Genomic DNA, 21,010 nt, shown 5'->3' with positions numbered 1-21,010 from the left:
TTATATGCGGTATGGTGACAAAGCTTTTGTGTTTTGCCAAGATTTTAACCCTTCCACGAACATATTGTGTTAATTAAAATAGCGGAAAATGTTTTAGAATTTATTTTACGCTTAAGTTTGAATGATATTTAAACGATTTTTAATTAATCAAAAAACGTCGTTCAGTGTATTTTTATATGAATTTTCCTCTCTTTAAATACATGAAACCCGTGAAACATTAACGCTGATGTTTTATCAATGTGGTTTGATAATGAATTTTTATGCTACAGTCATTTAATGGGACAACACAATAGAAACTTCATGAATAAAAAAAATATCTAGTCAAAACTAAGCAATGAAACATCTGCGTGAATGTTTCACACATTTAAAGTACAATAAATATTTCTCTTGAAACGCAGGCTCGAAGTTGATAGTACTGAAATATAGAAAAGTCGCTATTCGGCATAATAAGGGCCATTTATTATTCTGATTCTGCCTAGAAAATTTTCTCTCGTTCCCAAGAATAGTCAATTTTTTTTTCAAAAAACGCTTTGAAAAGTATACGACAAACACATGATGACGTTAAAGTGTACACTTTTTGTGAAAAACTTAACCCTTTCGCTTCTATTGGGTCATGCGCCGATCCAAACGTGAAACATATTATTTTCTCAAGTTTAAGTATAACTATTTTTCCGACAAAGAAATGCAATTAATTTACGTAGAAAAAGACAGAGAAGAAGTTTCAACTCAGAAATATCATAAGGGCATCCGCAGAATAAATCATGATAAAAAGACCGAATGTTTCAATATATTTATGTATGTTTCATGTGGACAAGAAAGGGTTAACTTGAATAATATTTCTCTCTAAATTTCAAGAAATTGAAAAAAAAATCTTTAAAAATACTGCTGTCTATTTAATAAAACCATTTATTTATTAATTTTCATTTTTTTTTGTTGAATCTGTTAGGCTAATTTTTTTATTTTATTCATTTCCATTTAGTAGAATTTTTTTAAAGGATTGAAATCAATATTAATTTTGTTTTTTAAAATGAGGCTATGGAGCGACTTGGACCCACATTTTCATTTATTATGAAAAATCTGCTGGACCGATTTTGATAATTTTTTTTAGAAATTGTCTTCAAGAAGCAAACCAAAGCAAACAGAACTTAGAAAATAGTTTTGTTCGAATTGGATTGATTTTCTTTGAGTTATCAAGCATTTAAAAAATTCTTCAGAATTATGCGTGTTTAAACAAATTCAATACCTAGTTAATAAAGCTTTTTAGTAGTATATTAGTTAACATAGGCATCGCATCCCAATTTAAATGATAAAATCTGCATAAAAACTGTTCCACTAATCGCATTATGTAAATACATACATACTTAATAATGTTATGTACTCGGAGATTTCTTTGACAACAAAATGATATTTATTCTGCATACAACCACCGCAGAGCTCATCTTTTAATCTGTTCTCTCTCAAAATCTTAAGCTCAAAAGCCAATGTTTTTGCCATATTACTATTTCCGCGCGAAAAACCCTCCAACATGGAGAATTTCTTCTCTTCATAAGATACTTATACATACTATATGTATGTAGGTACGTGTAGTGTGTACGGGGGGAGCTTTGTGCAAAAACACAGCAAGGTTGTAAATATTTATTTTGTGATACGAGAAAGTCGATATGTAAATTTGTTTGCTAGTTAAAAGATAAACAGCCATTTATTCAATTGCAAATATCAAGTGCGCGTCTCAGTAGATGCTCTACAATTGCGACAGAAAATCGACAAGGAGGAATCTCCATTTGATAATCTTCTTCAATTGCTTGCGACTTGCCGCGCGAGAGTTCAATTGTGCGGGGTAATTGAGAAAATGAGAGTGGGCTTCTTCTTTCTTTCTTTAGTTAAAGAGAACCCCCCTCTGTGCTCCTAAGAAATCAACACAATTAATCATTATCACAATTAGCGATCGCATTTTGAAATTTAAACCACTTTATGTGTGCAACTAAACGCCTGAGAGTGTGGACGAGGGGAAAATCACTTTTTTTTCCCATGACGGATAATTTGCTGCAAAATGATTTGCCCACAGAAGAGCTTTTGCCCATTTTTTTTTCTCCGAGTCCCACGAGAAAATTCAGTGCGCAATGTGAATCACCTGGCTTTTTTTTCGAGAAGAACACAATGCAGCATCACCCTGTTTTGCACCTCTGAAATTCCCACAATACAAGAATCAATTTCATTTTCATTTGTTGCTCATGTATTATCTCAGTCAGCACAACTCCCATGGCTGGCTGAATGTTTCTCCGTGCTGTGGATCCCCAATACACCTTAGCTTTGAGAGAGATGATGATGATGCTGCGAGGTCCATGATTGTGTGCACACCAACAACTCACTTTCAATCGACCATCTTTCGCTTTCCCAGAATCATCTTTCGACCTTCGCTGCAGGTCTCGCGCGGGGATCTTCTTTCTGTCTTATTTGATCTTGGAAGTGTAGAGACAAATACAGAAACATATCACATTATTTTTATAAATCTACCTCCTCGCTAAAGACCCACAGATAACCGGCACTGCGATGTGATGTAATCGACAGGTAAATTCCATACAACCTCGCACTATCTCGACTCTTTTTTATCCATATATAAACACACTTTTTTGCGAGAATGGTTTGAGAGCTCTTTTCGTGCAAAGCTTTATTTTGTCACAAAACCTTCGCTCGGTGGGGAATGTTCGCAAATGCCCGCAGAATTCATTAATGTATATTATGTACATATATAAGTGAAGGTCGTTGGAAAAACCAAAAGAGATCCGCTGGAAATATACTTAGAATACTATGTAGGTATATTTTTCTCTAATTTTAAATTGTTTTTCAATATTTAATTATCAGTTTGGTAGAATTTATGAAAGATTTTTAAGAATTAGAGGGGGAATGATAAAGAACTTAAAAACGTTGCAAGAATTTAGAAAAATTAAGATTTATCTCATTTAAAAGATTGAGAAAGATATATACGAAGAATTTTCTTGCTGGGGAAAATTCAGGGAAATTTTCTACAAAATAGTACCAAATATTTTCAGTTTCTTTTTACCATACTTATCCTATTATTTTTATACCCCCCCAAAAACCATGGTAGGTCTAGCGAACTTTAGAGTTCATTATTGACCGACAGAACCAAGTACAAAATTAATACAATTAAAAAAAAAACATAGAGACTAAACTAAACACTTTGGACGGCCATTAAATTCTTGAACTTATAAGGAAATACCATGCCTTTTTAGAAAGGCTACAATTGCAAAAATGGAGTCTGGTTTTTTCATCTCCAAACAGCAGGCTAAAATATCCCTACTATATAGACCTGGACACATTGTACGACAGGATTCCATAAGTTCGGCTCTACCTCCTACATACCTTTCACAATAAAAAAGAACATGATCTACATCTTCAGGCGTATTGCACATGTTACAATTAAGGCTCTCAACAATATTGATACGGAATAAATGGGCATTTAACCTGTAATGGTTTGCAATGATTCTATTGACGAGGCATAAACCGTCTCTCCTAATGCCTGTCAACCTGTGAAACCACGGAGTGAGTCTACAAGAAGGAAGAATCGAAAAACATAGGCGGCCTCTGTCTTCATTTTGCCAATATACTTTCCACTGCAATAAACAATCATCATTGATGGATTTAAAGAAATCTTCCTTTCTAAGGCACACTGGATCACCCACATCATTAGCAGTAGCCGCTCTTGCCAGCAAGTCTACTTTCTCATTGCCAGTTACACCCACATGAGAGGGAATCCACATGAAAACTACCTCCTTGCCCGAGTTGTTAATTTCTCCAATCATCCTCAGTATGTCACTTGAAATATCTGCTTGAGACTTCAGAGACCAGCGGCTATCAATTTTCTGTAAACTCGACAATGAATCACTCAGGATAATTGCTCTTTGCAAATTCCCATTCGAAGTAACAACTCTTTCTAGTGCCATTTTAATTGCCACCAATTCCGCCGTGAATACAGAAGAGCAGCGACTCAAAGTTCTAGCATCACCAAAGTCAAACGTCTCATCCCACAGCGCTGAAGCAACGCCTTGTTGGGTTTTAGACCCATCTGTATAAATGATATGAGACATTTCGCTATTGAGCGACAAAAGCGCATTTCTGACAAATCCATTTGCATAGATTTGCCACATGTCCTTAGGAAAACTTTGCAGCTGTTCCCAGATTATAGTACAGAATTGAAATTGTGGGCGGTCAGTACTGAACTGCAGATTGTCATAGGTTTGTACATTTATTTCATTCCAACCAATTTCATCTAGCCATTTCAAGAGTTCGGTAAATGGACTTTTCGGGCAGTTTACCTTGATATACCTCAAGTCTCGCCACAACTGTACATGTCTGTCAGATGACCTGATTAGAAATCTTTCTGCAATGACTATAAATCTAAGATCCAACGGGCAAATACCTGCAATCACTTCAAGGCTACCTGTATGTGTGGACGTCATAAGACCCAAACAGATTCTCAACGAACGCCACTGTATTCTGTACAGTTTCATCATATGTGAATTGGCAGCTGTCCTGAAGACCAGTGATCCATACTCCATGACAGATCTTATCGTCGTTACATACAATGTCCTTAAGACGGACGGATGTGCACCCCATCTAAGACCACACACAGCCCGCAGAAAATTTACTCTCTTGCTACAAGACTCCGCAACTGCTCTGATGTGTGCTCCCCAGAGACACTTGCGATCGAACACCACCCCCAGCAGAGCCCCCAGCCGCCGAAATTTCAAGCCGCTTGAGCCGGCAGCCGAGCCGATTTTCAAGCCGCCGCCGCCGAGGCTTTGGAAAATAAAAAAAAATTCAAGCCGCCGCCGCCGAGGCTTTGCCAAAAAAAATTCAAGCCGCCGAGGTTTTGTTGAAAAAAAAATCAAGCCGCCGAACCTTTCGCAATATTAATTCTAAGCAAATTATTCAAATTCGAACAAAATTATTTCTTAACCAAGGAGGTATCAAGGACAGTTTGATAAGAAAATATGTATTCTTATCTTTTGTAGCCCTTTTCCGCGGATTTGATTATTTTCTTTCTCAAAATATGAAGGAATTTTCCAACTTCGTGACTTTTATCCTCTTCGTTGTTATGAATTTTCACAAAATTTCCGTGAAAATCTCACTGAAATATTCATACATATATTTACAAAAAAAAACACTTTATATTATGTAAAAGACTTCCTTTTTGAAACTTACATAGCAACCGGAGCATTTTCTTGGTCAGAAAAAATAATTTTTCCTTTATCGATATCTTCGAGTAACTGTAATTTTCTCGGTAATTTTCACACACAATTTTCATACACAAAAAACTGCAACATAAATCTCTGTAGAATTTATTTATCTTATAGCTGCGTGCGCTGGTGAATACTCACACATGTACGCATGCTATGTGTGTATTTGCTCCTTCCTCCTGCAAGCGTGGCGTGTAAAACTTCATATGGGACTTTTGCTCATATGCCGGTATCGGTCGCCTAGATGACGTATAGCGTAGTGGTTTTATAGCTTTTGGCCTCGGGATCAAATCTTGTTAATGAAATTTTTTTTACATCGTTTTTTCTTCTTTTTTGTCTTGCCGATTTTTGTCACGTTTAATTAGATAATTAATTATGTTTATTTAATTCGCTCTACTAAATAAAAGAATTTTCATAATAAATATACTAAATTCTTACCCTAAGCGCACTAAACACTAAAAAGGGCAATAAAACACATAAAATCTTTTTTAATTAATTCATTCTGCGTCATTAAAAATAATAGTAAACTTCAGAAAATAAGATTAAATTAATATTAAAATTGTAGGGGAGGGCGGGGCTAATAAAGTCACTTAAGGATTTGGAAAAAGCCTAAAATATCATATTTCCTATCTAGATAGAACAAAATGATCTGAGAGTTATAGGGCAGTAAATTTCCTACAAAATGAACAATACATTTCGCTTTATTTATTTGGGAAATATGATATTTTGAGCTTTGTCTAAACCCTTAAGTGACTTTTTAATCCCGGTCTTCCCTATTATTTTTTATTTCGATATTCCGATATTCTGAATTGAAAGAAAATGTTTCAAATCACAAGGAATTATAATGGCAGGTATAATATTTCTTAAGAATGAATTAATTAAAAAAGATTTTATGTGTTTTATTGCCCTTTTTAGTGTTTAGTGCGCTTAGGGTAAGATTTTAGAATTTTTATTATAAAAATTCTTTTATTTATTAGAACGAATTAAATAAACATAATTAATTATCTAATAAAACGTCACAAAAATCGGTAAAGAAAAAAAAGAAGAAAAAACAATGTGAAAAAAAAAATTAATTTCATTGACAAGATTTGATCCGGAGGCCAAAAGCTATAAAACCACTACGCTATACGTCATCTAGGCGATCGATACCGGCGTATGAGCAAAAGTCCCATATGAAGTTTTACACGCCACGCTTGCAGGAGGAAGGAGCAAATACACACATAGCATGCGTACATGTGTGAGTATTCACCAGCGCACGCAGATATAAGATAAATAAATTCTCCAGAGATTTATGTTGCAGTTTTTTGTGTATGAAAATTGTGTGTGAAAATTAAAATATCGATAAAGGAAAAATTATTTTTCCTGACCAAGAAAATGCTCCGGTTGCTATGTAAGTTTCAAAAAGGAAGTCTTTTACATAATATAAAGTGTTTTTTTTTGTAAATATATGTATGAATATTTCAGTGAGATTTTCATGGAAATTTTGTGAAAATTCATAACATCGAAGAGGATAAAAGTCACGAAGTTGGAAAATTCCTTCATATTTTGAGAAAGAAAATGATCAAATCTGTGGAAAATATTCATAAAAGATAAGAAAATTCGGGAATTTTCCTTTTTTTCAACTCAATTTGTATTGGAAAATATGAAAAGTAAAATTATCGAATTCTTCTTCTTATTAAAAATCAATGTGGCGCGCATAAATGTAAATAAAATTTTCGTGTCATTTTACTTGGACGCTTTTCCTTAAAACAGTCCCAAGGGATTCTTTTTAATGGGCTAAAATAATCCAATAAATTATAATGCGCCGAAATTTCAAGCCGCTTGAGTCAGCAGCCGAGCCGATTTTTTAAGCCACCGCCGCCGAGGCTCGAAAAAAAAAAATTTTTCCAAGCCGCAGCAGCCGAGGCTCATATCAAATCAAGCCGCAGCAGCCGAGGCTCGGATTTTTTTTTATTTTTCAAGCCGCCGCCGCCGAGGCACTTATCAAATCAAGCCGCAGCAGCCGATAGTGTGTGCGGCTGGGGGCTCTGACCCCCAGATATCTAAATTTTTCAACAAGAGGAATGACATTGCTACCACATCTTACCTCAAAAAAGGGCAGGACATGTTTTTTTGTAAAAAGCATGGCTACAGATTTTTGAACTGAAATGGACAGACCTCGTTTTATTAGAAACGATTCAATTTTCAAACATAAGTTTGAAAGAACGTTCGCTATGACTTGAGGGTCCTTGTGGGCAAATCCTATTGCAATGTCGTCTGCATACTGCAGAACAAGACAATCCTGGGAGATGGTATTATCAATATCTCTGACATAAAGATTATAACAAAGGGGAGCTAACACTGAGCCCTGCGGTAATCCGACGGATCCTGATCTGCTTAAGATCTTACGATTGCCATCAAAGAATTCCAAGCACCGCTCAGAAAGTAGGCGACTCAAAAGCACGCCAATGTTCTGAGGCAAACCAATAGATACAAGATCCTGGCATAGCATATCGACCAGCACCCCATCATAGGCTGAGGATACATCAAGGAACACACACCCTAGTAACTTCTTCGCAGACCAAGCAATTTGTATCTTAACGCTCAGCTCGGCTAAACAATTCTGCGTACCAAAACCTCTACGAAAGCCCATTTGGGACTGTGGGATTAGATCGAGATCTGTTACCCAACTATCCAGACGTATCAGAATTAGCTTTTCAAAAACTTTACGAACCGCAGATAATATACAAATTGGTCTATAGTGTGCAACTTCAGACCCATCCTTATTAGGCTTGCGTATAGCGATAACTCTGGCAGAGAGCCATGGACTCGGAATTATGGCAGAACTCATGAAATCATTAAAAATTCCAATTAGCACTTCAAGCCCATTCCTCGGCAGATTTTTCAAGAAACTCACTTTTATTTTATCCAAGCCAGCGGACTTATTTTTTGTGGAACTTAGAGCTGATTTTAGCTCTGACATGGTAAAAAGAGACCAGTATTGCAAATGTGATTCACGACCTTCTGGGGCTGTCGGGGCAATATGATAGGGTCTACTGACAAAGGGAGGCGCAAGTTTATCGGCAAAGTTTTGGAACATTGACTCATTCATATTTGTATTTCTACTTCGGCTTTGACCGCGGAATGATCTCGCCATGTTCCACAACTCAGAAAGAGAGGTGGAACTTGAAAAATTCTCACATCTTTCACGCCAATGCTCACTTTTCTTTTTACGGAAAAGCTTTCTAGCTTGGGCATCTTTCCTGCGGTAAGCTAGAAAATTATCTCTAGTCCCTGAATTACGAAACGTCGTAAAGCTTTCGAGTCTCTCGTTCCACGCTGCCACACATTCTGCATCAAACCACACTTGATCCCTGTATTGCCCCTGACTATTGCCACTATTTGCTCTACATGGTCTTCTGTTCTCTGCTTCTTTAGCTGAGTCCCACATTAATTTGTTTAATTTTTCAAGTCTTGCTATAGGACATGGATCACTCACAGTAGCTAAGGATGACTCTACTGCCTCTTTGTATTTCTTCCAATCAACCCGCGCATCCCTAACAGAATCCTCATCTACTACCTCACTAGGCACATTTCTATTTAAATAAGCAAAATTGATTAATAAGGGAATGTGATCACTGCCCAAGGTTTCCTCAAACTGATCCCAACTTGAATCTAAAGCAATATTTTGTGACACAAATGTTATATCAATAGCACTACTAGGAACTGGAGGACAAGCAATTCTCGTTGGACGGCCATCATTCAGAACCACGAGGTTGTTATTTTCGCACCATTCTTGAAGGGTACCACCTCTCCCATCTTGATGGGAGGAACCCCACAGCGCATTATGTGCATTAAAATCACCCCCAACGATTGTACCAAACACATTTGTTGCAAACACCCGATTTAGATCAGAAAATCTAATTGCCGAGGAGTTTGGTATATACACAGACCACAACGCAACGCTTTTGTTCGCTAGAACAATATTTACACCAACCATTTCTGCTTGCGTGTATTCATCGTCAATTATTGCTATGCGTTCGCCTCTTAGAGAGTTCTTTACGGCAATTAGAACTCCCCCACCTCGATCAGTTCTGTCACTGCGAAAGAGAGAATATCCGGGTATTCTAATTCTACAACGAGGTGTAATTTTAGTTTCTTGGAGCAACACAACATCAATATTAAGACGCCTACAAACAACAATTAAATCCTGCAATCTTCCTCTAAGACCATTTATATTCCACTGAAAAACTTTTATATTTCTTAGACTTGATCTATCCATTAATTACAGAAAAAGGTAAAGATCTTAGGCATAAACTCATTAATGCGTCTCTCAATCCAAGGAAGGATAATTTCTTCGACAAAACTCATAAAGCCAGAACCGAAATTAAAACTACTGAAAAAGGAACACACCATTTCTTTAAAACCACCCACGTAAGATGCTTTCTTTGCTTCCTGTTCCTCAGGAACTTCACTTTGCTGTTCCGTTTCCATTGCCTCCGTTCTTGCAGCTGGCCTCTCACTTCCAGGCTGCCTGATTTGGGTTGCATTTCTCGGATTCTGCTTATCGTACTCAGCTGCCCAGCGGAACATTGCATCATCGTTATTCGTACCAGTGTTCTGATTGAGTTTCCTCTTCCTTATGGCACCACCTACTGCTACACCACTTGAACTACCTGCCGTAGGACCTGTGGCACCACCTACTGTAGCACCACTGGTTCCACCTACTATGACACCACTTGCATCACCAACAGCTCCACCTACTGCACCACCAACTGCCCCATCTACTGCATTACCAACTGCCCCACTTACAGCACCACCAACTGCACCTTCCAGCATTTCATCGTCTTCCTCTTCAGGCAAATCAGAGTCGTCATCGTCATCATGCACCACGTAGAGGCCATTGTACCTGTTCTTATGAACCACAGCATTCACACTAGGAAAATCTTTCTTATAGTTTTGCGGCCTATTTCCTCGCAATTTTTTCCTGCTTGCCATTTCGTTCATTTGCCAAGCATTTTCATTTTCAGAAGCCTCGGGTGGTCCAGACTCACGGCTAGCCAAAGCCTTATCAACTTCATTTTGCCTGATCATGTTCACTTTTGGGCAATCATGGGTTTTTTCTCTGTAAAAAATGCGACAGTTTGGACACAAGAAGGTGCTAGCTGCACACTCCTTAAATTCTTCCTCATTCTTATGACGGAGGCCACATTTTTCGCAACGTTTCTTGTTGGCACAATACTTCTCAGTATGGCCAACCATCAGGCAGCATGTGCATCGCATGATTTTCGGGGTAAAAGCATTTACTGGCAAACGAAGTCTCCCAATAAGGAGCACATCCGGAAGGGTATTTCCTTCAAAAGTCACTCGGACAAATGGCGTTTTCTGAAAAGAAGCATTTCCTTTATCATCAACCACCTTCTTCTTCAAACGTTCCACCTCCAACACCTTGACGGGTTGGTCAACACCGTTGCAAACTCCTTGGCCACCTTTCAGAATATCAGCTGTGTTGATGTGATCATTCAACACAACTTTCCCATCAATCTCAACCTTTTTAGCCGGGACATAAATAGAGAATCGTTTAGAGAAATCCTTATTGAAAGGCAAATGATTGGCTTCTTTCTTAGAGTTAAACTCAATGCGTAGCTTATCGCGATTTACGGGATCAATTGTCTTAATCGACGCATATTTGCGGAAAAGATCATTCGAAACCCTGACAACATCGAGAGAAAATTTCTTCATGGCACGCAAGTAAACAATAAAAGGACCCTGAGTAGAATCGCCGTATTGTCTTATTCTTGGGATAAATTCTTGATCAACATCCCACCCGAAAAAAAAGAAAAAAATCTCAGTAGAATTAATCTAAATATTGCCTGAGTACAATGAGATAGATTTCATATAGAAAAAATCCCTGAAAATAAGAGAAAAAAGAAAAATTAAAGCAGCTATGACACACTCTGGGAGATGTTAACTCTTCGAGTAGCGCAAAGCGAATGCATACTTATCCTAAAATATATAAAAATAACACATAGAAAATTATAATTATTAGGTCGTATTGAGCGACCAAGAATTCATAGAAATTTCAGAACAACTTTTTAAAATTTCAGTAGAAGTTCTTGTAATTTCAAAGATTTTCTGGCCGCAGAAGAGAACCCATTGTTCAATAAATTATAGTAAGAGAGCTTTTTCCCAATTAATTGTGAGCTTTTAAGAAACAAAACCTAATTCTTCTTAAAAATCTTTTAATGTATCTTTTAATTAGTCTATCGATTATCTATTCAACTTATTGAATAATTTATTTTATGTTTTTGCAGTCGTCATCAAATACATTTTAGTAGTGGATATTTTATCTATTTTATTAACTTTACAATTGATATTCATTGATAAAAAAAAAGCTTGAGAGAATAGAACTTTGACTGTGGGGCTTTGTGTCATCGCTCCCATAAATAAATCGAAATAAAACATACAATAAAAATGCTCGATTCAAATTCTATAAAATGCAATAAAACAAACGTTAGCTAGACTTTAAAAAAAAACATCAAAAACTTGCACTTTGTGTTCCAAAAATCGAAAGAGATTTGCTATTATAAAGTTCTCTCTGAGTAATATTTCAGCTCAAATTCACGTTACAAAATTGCTTCAATTTCCAAGTACTTCACTCACATACGCTTCAATATTAAATGGCTTTGAAAGCTTTTCAAGAAAATAATATTAAATTTTCGCTCAATTTTTTTCATGGCTTTTTGGATAAATTTATTAATACTTCTATACATTCATGTAACAAATTAATACAAAATCCATACAATCATCATGTAGTAGTTTGAATTGAAAAGCCTGGAAAATGTTTTCTGTGAGTGATGAAAAGCTTTCCGTCCACCATGTGTAATGCAACATCATTTTGGAGGCTAAACTGACGCTTCTCTGTGTAAAATAACCATGCATTTTCAATTACATTCACAATGAGATTAGCGAAATTGCTGCTGTTAATACCCGCGTGCTACTATTCTAAAAGTCATGCCTATACCTATATATGTATGTAGTACCTTCCCCAGATATGTAGGTCTGAAATTTAATGATGAATAATTTAAATTGCAATGTAATACCCACCAGACCCCATTTAATTAGCGTTTAATACCAAATTGAATTTTCAAACCGCGAGAAGCTTCAAAGATTTTTTAGGGCAAAATTTGACTTTTCTATTTCGGCTTCTTTTATTTATTTTTTTTTCATCGTATTGTGTATTTCATGGACACATTATTTTAATGAAATGTTTTCCATTTAACTGTTAATTTGGATGTTTTCATGACTCTGTGGTTTCCTGCAGGTCTGACTCTCTGTCTCGCTTTCAAAGCACATTTTTCCGCAATAACGACAAAAAATCACAACATTTTTTCCCTCACAGATGTGTGTGTGTGTTTTGTACATAAATTTTTATCTTACATGAATTTTACATTGAACGAACCGATTTTTGCGATATAGCGCGAAAAAAAATTCAATACGGGAAGTAACTACATAGTTTGGCAGTGTGTTCGTCTATTATATGTATGAGAAATGAAGTCTTGAATGGAATATTGTCGACATAGATGAGAAGTGAATTGGTAAATTTAATTTTGCCCTCAATTATGGTTCGCTTTTTCGGAGTAAAAAACTCACGTGCTCTCCGAGAGCAGAAATTGTCAATGGAGGACAATTTTCTTTGCTACAAGAACCACGCTCTTGGTGACAAAGATGCAAAGAATGAAAAAAACAACAACAAGACATGAAAACTTTAAGCAAAGAAGCACGAAGAACCTCATAGATTCGCTGGGGTTGACCTTTGAGCAGCAGCTGGGAGATAAAAAAAAGACGTTGTATAATGGAGAGAAAATTAAATGATTATTTTTTTATCCAGCGACATACAGTGAGAGGGAGTAGCACACAAAATTGTTATTAGCTGCAACCATGACCGCGATAGTATCACGCAATTGATGTACATATAATATAAATTAAATATAGCATGGATGGAACAGTATAAAGCGAAAGAACGGTAAGTAAAACTTACGGGCTGTGATTCTTTCTTTGTCAGTGAAATGTGAAATTGATGGAAAATTGAGGATGGGCAAATTTTGAGGAAGGCTTTCTCGCGCACCGAATCACAGCCAACGCGCAGATAATTTGTGAGAAGCCTTAATCGTGGGCGTTGGCTGTGATTCGGTACGCGAGAAAGCCTTCCACAAAATTTGCCCATCCTCAATTTTCCATCAATTTCACATTTCACTGACAAAGAAAGAATCACAGCCCGTAAGTTTTACTTACCGTTCTTTCGCTTTATATTGTTCCATCCATGCTATATTTAATTTTTATCTTTGCAGTTTATATATATTTATCTTTGCATTTTTATATGTATATATATAATGTATATATCTATGCATTTATATATATATTTTATTTTATTTTATATGTGTATATAAAACGCCCCGCTTCGCGGGGCGTTGGACTTATGCAACTCAAGATATGACATGTTAACTTTAAAACGCGATATCTCCGGAACGGCTACATAGATTTTCTTCATTTTTGGCATGGTAATAGATACTATAGTCAACTATAACATATCAAAATTTGAAGCAATTCTATAAAGCGGTGCTCGAGATATTCATCGAAAACTCATCGAAAATTTTGTTTTCGATTTTAGCACCACTTGCGGTCATTTCTTGAACTTGCAATGTTCCGAGCAGTTGTAGGGCTCATTAATATCTTTCATTTGAGCCCGAGTTGATCAAAATCGGTCAAGCCGTTCTCGAGTTATGGCCGATTTTCGATGAAAAATTGTGGCGGCCATATTGGCTAAACGGCTTGGCCGATTTTCGAAAATGAGGTATCGTTGGAAAGGTCTTGATGGCCCCTACAACATCAAAATTTCAGACCTCTAGCTATAATAGTGACTGAGATATAGCGAAAACAAAATTTTGAGGTTATTCAAAATGGCGGACGCGGGGGTGGGGGGTTGGATTTGACTTCATAATCGGATGTCTTCCACCTGATATATGAACTTTGCCGTTGACCGCAAGTTTCTATCTATTACCGTTCTCTTGCAATATTGCGTTATATTCCGGCCGGACGGCCGGCCGGACCAATTTTTGGCGCATACGTTTTTTGGAATGTGGGGACCCTAATTCGTGCTCATCCCAAGTTTGAGCCCGATCTGACGACTTTGCATTTTAGAGTGTACACAGAAGCTGTGCTTCTTTTAAGAAAGAATCACAGCTAAAAACAAACACAAACCCCAATAATGATAAATAAGAAGATGAATAATAAATCCCCCGCACATACACGAAAAAAAAACATAAAAGCAATTGATTATGACGAAAATTTAATTGGAAAAGATGAAAAAGTCAATTTCCCGCTGATTTTCCCACGTGTACAAACAACACAGGAACTTTTCCATCAAAGCACTTAAATATTTTGTGCCTATGCTTAAATTAATAAAGCTTTAAATAAATAAAATGAAAAATCAACAAAAAATTGTTATAGGTAAGTTTTGATCCAAATCCATTTGATTTTCATGAAACTAAAATTTTTATGTTAAATTTTAAGCTCTCAAATTCACAAAAAGAAATTATATCAAGCAAAAGAAAACGAGAGCGTTGTTTTTTGATTTTATAGCAAACGTCCGATGAACTTTCGGATCACAAAAGGTAAAATACCATAACTTTTTTTTTATAGCACAAAATGTGTCTCGGCTGGAGATTTGCCCAAAAATACAAGAAATGACGTCACTATTGTGACTTTTTCTAACGAAACCATGAAACATTGACGCTGATGTCAAACGTGTGGACTTTTATAAGCAATTTTTGAGTTAATTTTGAAATGAAAATTGTTAAGTTTTATTTTTTTATTGTTAGAAAATTGCGTTTGTTTCCTCAAGGGAAGTCTTAACACGAATATTGGGCCGTATTCAGCGACCAAGAAATCCTTGGAATCTTTGAATTTTGTAATGAAATTTTGAGAATTCAAGCGAATTTCAAAGGTTTCTTTGTCACTGAAAAGACTGAATAAATCTTTTCTTTTAAAGGAAAAGTCTATGTACATTCATTTGCTATAAAATTGACAAAAGCGCCCTCATCTTCCATAATTGTCTGTGATTGTGATTTTTAAAAGCTTTTAGCATTTTATAGCTGTTTTGATACATTTTAAACTTTGAATATTAGTAGTAAATAATCCCCCAATGCTCCTCAGAAAGCTCAGAAATTACCAAGAATAATTCTTTGATAATAATGCGTCCAAACTTCCCCGAGTCTCCCCTCTGCCGAAAATTCAACATTGAATGAGATCAATTTCAATTTTATATTATAAATCGCTGCATGATTCTTTTATATTAGAAATGTATTTCAATAAATTCTATTTTTGAGCTCAGACAGAAAATTCAATTTTGCTGAAAAAAAAAAGAGAATATTCACGATATTGAAAAATTTGCCTATTCGCGACACGTTTGTGCATTTGAAATTGCGAATTTGATTTGCACAAGAAAATACTTGGATGTCACTCTGGCAAATCGTGGAGAAGCGCAAAATTGAATGGATGATACTCTGGTCTTTCCACATGATTTATTTTCATTTTCGCACCGAGCACACAACACCTATTTACATGAAAATGCGACAATGGGCATCGTCGGGCTGCCCCATTGAAATTGCGATTTGTGGGTGAGCTTCAAGCACTCATCACACTGATGGGGCATCACATGGATGATGGATTGCATCATGGAGGACGCGTAGTTAATATGTTGCGAATTGGAATGCAACAAAAAGACGAGAGTGGGTTAAATGGAGGATTTTTAGCGAATAAAAAATCATTATTATTATGCGATGTATTTTATTATATGTTGAAGAAGAGGAACATGCTGAAATTATTTCAAGTACACCAATAACCTTCCCACGAACTGCTCATGGGGTCATGTCCTCCACTTCTCTCTTTTTCTCTTTTTAAATTCACTTGACGAGTGCAAATCCAAAATGTTTTTCAATTAGCGCAATCCACGCACTAAAGAGCTCCGGGTACTTCTTGTGCTTACTCGCGAGCACAGTGTGCAACTTGAGGACACTCTTCATTTCATCGAGGTACGTTTGGTAGATGTCCGCAATGCCAATTACATTGTAGTCCAAATTCAACTCATTGTACTTTATCGGCGCATCGACTTTGTACTTTTTGAGAATCTCCTCCAAATCACGATTAAGGGCCGCAAAGTCAACACGAATCTTCTTTCCGGTCTTCTTCTGTAAATTTGCCACCCTCTCTGGGATGGGTGATTTGGCTTCCTTGGCACTCGGTGGACCCTTCTCGGGGTCCCCGTGTGAAAAGATCTCAAAGACTTCATGGAGACGGTAGACGTCAATCCAACACTTGGTGGCATCCGCAAAGAGACTCACAAACTCCTTCTGTGTGATCTTCTTCTGCATCATCCATTGCTTATTTTTGAAAATCTTCAAAATCTTCGTAATGGACATATTGCCACCCTCTGGGTTGATGCTGTTGAAGAAGATGTCAATCATTAGCATCTTTGTGATGGGACTCGAGATATTTCTGATCACTTTCACCGTTTCAGACGGTGTGTTGTCCTTTTGGTCTGAAAACAGAATTTTTTTTATAACATAAAATGTGTCTGACTGAGCTATGAATTCTAAGAGGACTAATTTCTTAGATTCTTTAAACTTGATAAATCATTTTCTTATTCATCACAAATTATCGTAAATTGACTGGTAGGAAAAGCCTAGAAGTTGCGTTCTTTCAGAGGACATCAATTTTGTAAGCAGCGAACTATCGCTTATCGATCTACTTTAAAATTTCGTTAGAAAAGTTTTGGCTTCACAACTAAAATCATCGATAATGGCGTTTTCGAAATATTTGATTAAAAAAATAGGATTTTTTTTAAAATTCTCTTAATACTTTTTAAAGTTTTCTTAAGAAAAATTTAAAATTTCTTAATAATTTTTAAATTTTCCAAAGAATTTTTTAAGTTTTCTCCAAAAAAACTTAAGATTTCTTACTATACTTATTTTTTAATTTTTCAATAGAAATTTTTAAGTTTTTTTTTTTTAGGAAAAATTAGGATTTTACCTATATTTTTTTTAATTTTTCCTAAGAAGTGTCTAAGGTGTCATAAGAAAAACTTAAGATTTCTTAAATTTTTCTAAATGTTCTTAAGAATTATTCAAGTTTCCTTAAGAAAAACTTAAAATTTCTTAATATTTTTAAAATTTTATTAATAATTTCTCAAGTTTTCACAAGAAAAACATAAGATTTCTTAATAGTTTTTAAATTTTCCAAAAAAAATTTCAGGTTTTCTTAAGAAAAACTTAAGATTTCTTAATATATATATTTTTTAATTTTCTAAAGAATTTTTAAGTTTTCTTAAGAGATACTTAAGATTTCTTAATATTCTTTAAATTTAACAAAGAATTTTTCAAGTTTTCTTAAGAAAAACTTGAGATCTATTAAAAATATATATATAGAAAACTTCTTAAGTTTTCGCTGGTTTTAATTAACAATCGAAACATAAGGTTCTTTAGTCAGACCGAATAGGTTCGAATTCATATTTCCCTGAGATTTTTTCTGATATGCTTCAAGCATCAAAATTCGAAAAATTCATAGAAAAATATGCATTTCGTCCGAAAAAGCTTGACTTAAGAAATCTTTAAAAAATGCTTAAAAATAATTCGAAAGTCTCAAATTTTTCATAAGAAAAAGTATAAAATTTTATAAACATTTTATAAGTCCTCACTTTTGCTTAAGAAAACTTAACAAATTCTAAAGAATATTAAAAAAAAATCTTAAGAAAAATTAGGAAATCAATTTAAAGAAGTCGGACTAGTGAATTACTTTCGATATCAAACCAAAATCGATAATATTTGATCACTGCAAAATTGGTCATATTTATTCATTAAAATGACGAAATTTAATAAAAGACTGACGATGGGGAAGATTCTGATAAAAATCTTTTCTTTTCTTCTCTTTACAATTCGTCTGTTATAAGATTTTTGGTATTCTGGGAAAAATCTTAAAGAATTTTGACATTTTGTTTCTATACTTTAATCGTATTTTTGAAGGAAAATTACTTTTCCAAGCCTCTTCAGAGATCTTTCTGACTATTTAAAAAAAATAACATTAACTGTTAAAATCTTACAGCAACTTTTCAGTTTTTATTAGATTTTATCAAAATCTACCCCATATTTCGATATTGAACCGAAAAATTGGAGATATTCCTACATAAATCAGATAATCTATATAATAAAGAAAGGCCTGTTTGTTGGTAATCGTCGTTCCGACTTTTCTATACAAATCCACACCGTTTGACCAATCGCGATGAAATTTGGTACAGAGGCCCCTTATAACAGGCGGTTTCAGATGGCCGTATTCATTTCCCCCCCAAAGTCCCCCTTCAGGTAGCCCCCATAGAGATTTCATGCAGTTTTTGCAAATTTTTGAATTTGGCGCTTAAAGTGTTGTATGAAAATGATTTCTTCTCTTTCCAAAATTTTTCTCCGGGATTTATAAGTGGCCTCAATCAAACCATCACAATTTTTTTCCTCTAAAATTTGCGCGAAGCGCAACAAATCCCCGCGAAGCGGGGCGAGGTAAATTGGAGCGAAGCGACAATTTACCTCGTTTCTCAATAAATATAAGCCAAATAATCGATATTTACAAATAAAATTGACGAATAATCAGTCTTAATATTTTTTTTATCTTGAAACTCTGTTCTAAAATTTATAGGGGAACGTCGTGGCTCAATTTGGATCTCTTAAGGCCTTTTTAAATCAGCTATTACTTAAAACTGATAAAACTTTAAATGTAGAAAGTTCTGGGAGTAAAAAGAGCATTTAAAGGGGCTTTTTTTCTCATTCTGCGCTGACTTTTAGAGGTCCGAATCAGACCACGTTCCCCTACAATTAATAATTCAAGATCTTAAAGTCTTGACTACAGAATACGACCTAATTGCGAATTTTATTCATCGTTTCCTAAAATATTCTTAAAAAGTAACAAAATGAATCATCAAGGATGCAACAGATAACCCCCCCCCCCCCTATGACGATAAATTTATCAATTTAATATTAATTTTTCTTTCCAGATGTGAATTTTGAAAAAAGGAATTTCCGATACTTCCTGTAAGAGGAAACTGCTGATTCAGCCGCCACCACAAATTATCCTTTTTCGATCCTTTTTAGCAATTAATTTTGAACCATAATTATTGCAATCTTGATATTAATTCCCATAATTCATCTGACTGATAAAATGCATTTTCTTTCCGGTCCACACGATGCGAAATATATAGAACCTAATTATATTATGTAGTATAGGTATTAAATGACATGAACAATTTATTGCAGAGCATGTTTACACACGAAAATGCAAAATTACGAGCAAATAAAATTAATGTTCTCGTTCGCGGTTCGCTACTTTTCTGATAATACTGGAGGAAAAAAAAGTCGAAAAGGTGGATTGTTTTTTACCTGTTATAATTTGCATGAAGGTATCCGCGAGGCTGGTGGATTTCTGCCGGATACAGGGGTACTGGACTTCTGAAGTTGTCTGCATCTCACACAGATTGACTGCATTCAGAATGAGTCCAATAAGTCGCTGAAAAGGAGAGAAAATTCCTTAAAATTCTTTTCTTTTGTTGAATGAATTGTTGTTGGGCGCAAGAGCTTACCCCAAAGACAGCAAGCTGATCTTCCGGAAGATCCTTCCGGATGCATCGTACAAACACCTTGAAGCACTTCTTCATGAATGGTGTGATGGTAAAGTCCCCGTGAGGCCAGAGAATTTTCCCAATAAGTGGTTGCTTTTGGGGCTTTAGCATTGATTCGGAGGCCTTCTTGGGATGTCGCAGCATCCACATGACTAAATCGAATTCCATCAGCTTCACAATGAGATGGAGAATGAGGTGGATTCGCTCCAATTTTGTCTTTTTGCGGAATTTCTCGAAAACCCCATCTCCCTGTATTAGCCGCAATTCCTCCTCTGTGTCTGCTGATCCCGAATCCACCTGCATGGCTGTCTCATCTGCTTCCAGAAGCTGTTCGAGGGTGTTAACAATGCACGGAATGATGCCGTAGGCACTCGCAAATCCCTCCAAACCCTCAAGTTTGCATTGGCATGTGAGGAAGGTGGAGTAGTGCGGCTCTAGCTGGAGAATACATGGCGGGAAGTACATCAAGACCATCTCAAATGTCTGAATTGCCATGTTGAGCACATAACTCGGGGGCTCCTCATCGTGGAGATCATTCGTGCTGTCTTCTGGTACACTGAGAATTATCTGAAGGAGACTTGTGAGTATGTCTGGACCTGGGAAGCTCTCCTGGAGGCAGAAGTTGTTGATGTTGCTGAACAATCCGGAGAAATTCTTATTGCTCTGCTGCATGCGACAATCCAGCTGCATTGTATGCGTTGCAATGGTAATATCCTGACTCTTCCAGTGATTCTTGGAACATGCCTCCAAGTTACTGTAGCACGGTGGTTTTACCTTCATCTGGAGCCTCTCGGTGGAACGGTAGTAGTAGCGTCCCAAAACTGTCTGAAGTGTCTCCACAAAGTGTTCATCTGACCAACTGTATGCTTCATCCTTTTCATTGTCATCCCTCCCATCTACTTCCATCTTCTTCCGTTTTCCACTTGCCATTTAAACTCGAGATTTTCCACAACAAAGAATCCTCCGAAACCTTCTTAGATCTCACGTAAAAAAAAAACCTTTACCGGGAAATGTTTGTTTTTGTTTTTGAAACGGAACAACCTAACCTCACTTT

At 36.0% G+C, this 21,010-nt stretch overlaps 1 protein-coding gene across 1 annotated transcript; it reads right to left on the bottom strand.

The window, feature by feature from the left end:
- Positions 1-16,068: 16,068 nt before the first annotated feature.
- LOC129792490 (uncharacterized) lies at positions 16,069-21,006 on the bottom strand. Its single transcript, XM_055831583.1, has 3 exons — positions 19,918-21,006; positions 19,718-19,844; positions 16,069-16,836 (listed from the first exon to the last, which is right to left on the bottom strand). Exons 1-3 carry the CDS (start codon positions 20,884-20,886, stop codon positions 16,202-16,204), a joined length of 1,731 nt encoding a protein of 576 aa, XP_055687558.1. The 5' UTR covers positions 20,887-21,006; the 3' UTR covers positions 16,069-16,201.
- Between the last annotated feature and the right edge of the window lie 4 nt (positions 21,007-21,010).

This window comes from Lutzomyia longipalpis, chromosome 3 (genome assembly GCF_024334085.1).
Source record: "Lutzomyia longipalpis isolate SR_M1_2022 chromosome 3, ASM2433408v1".
NCBI lineage: Eukaryota > Metazoa > Arthropoda > Insecta > Diptera > Psychodidae > Lutzomyia > Lutzomyia longipalpis.
This window is presented reverse-complemented; position numbering and strand designations above follow the sequence as displayed.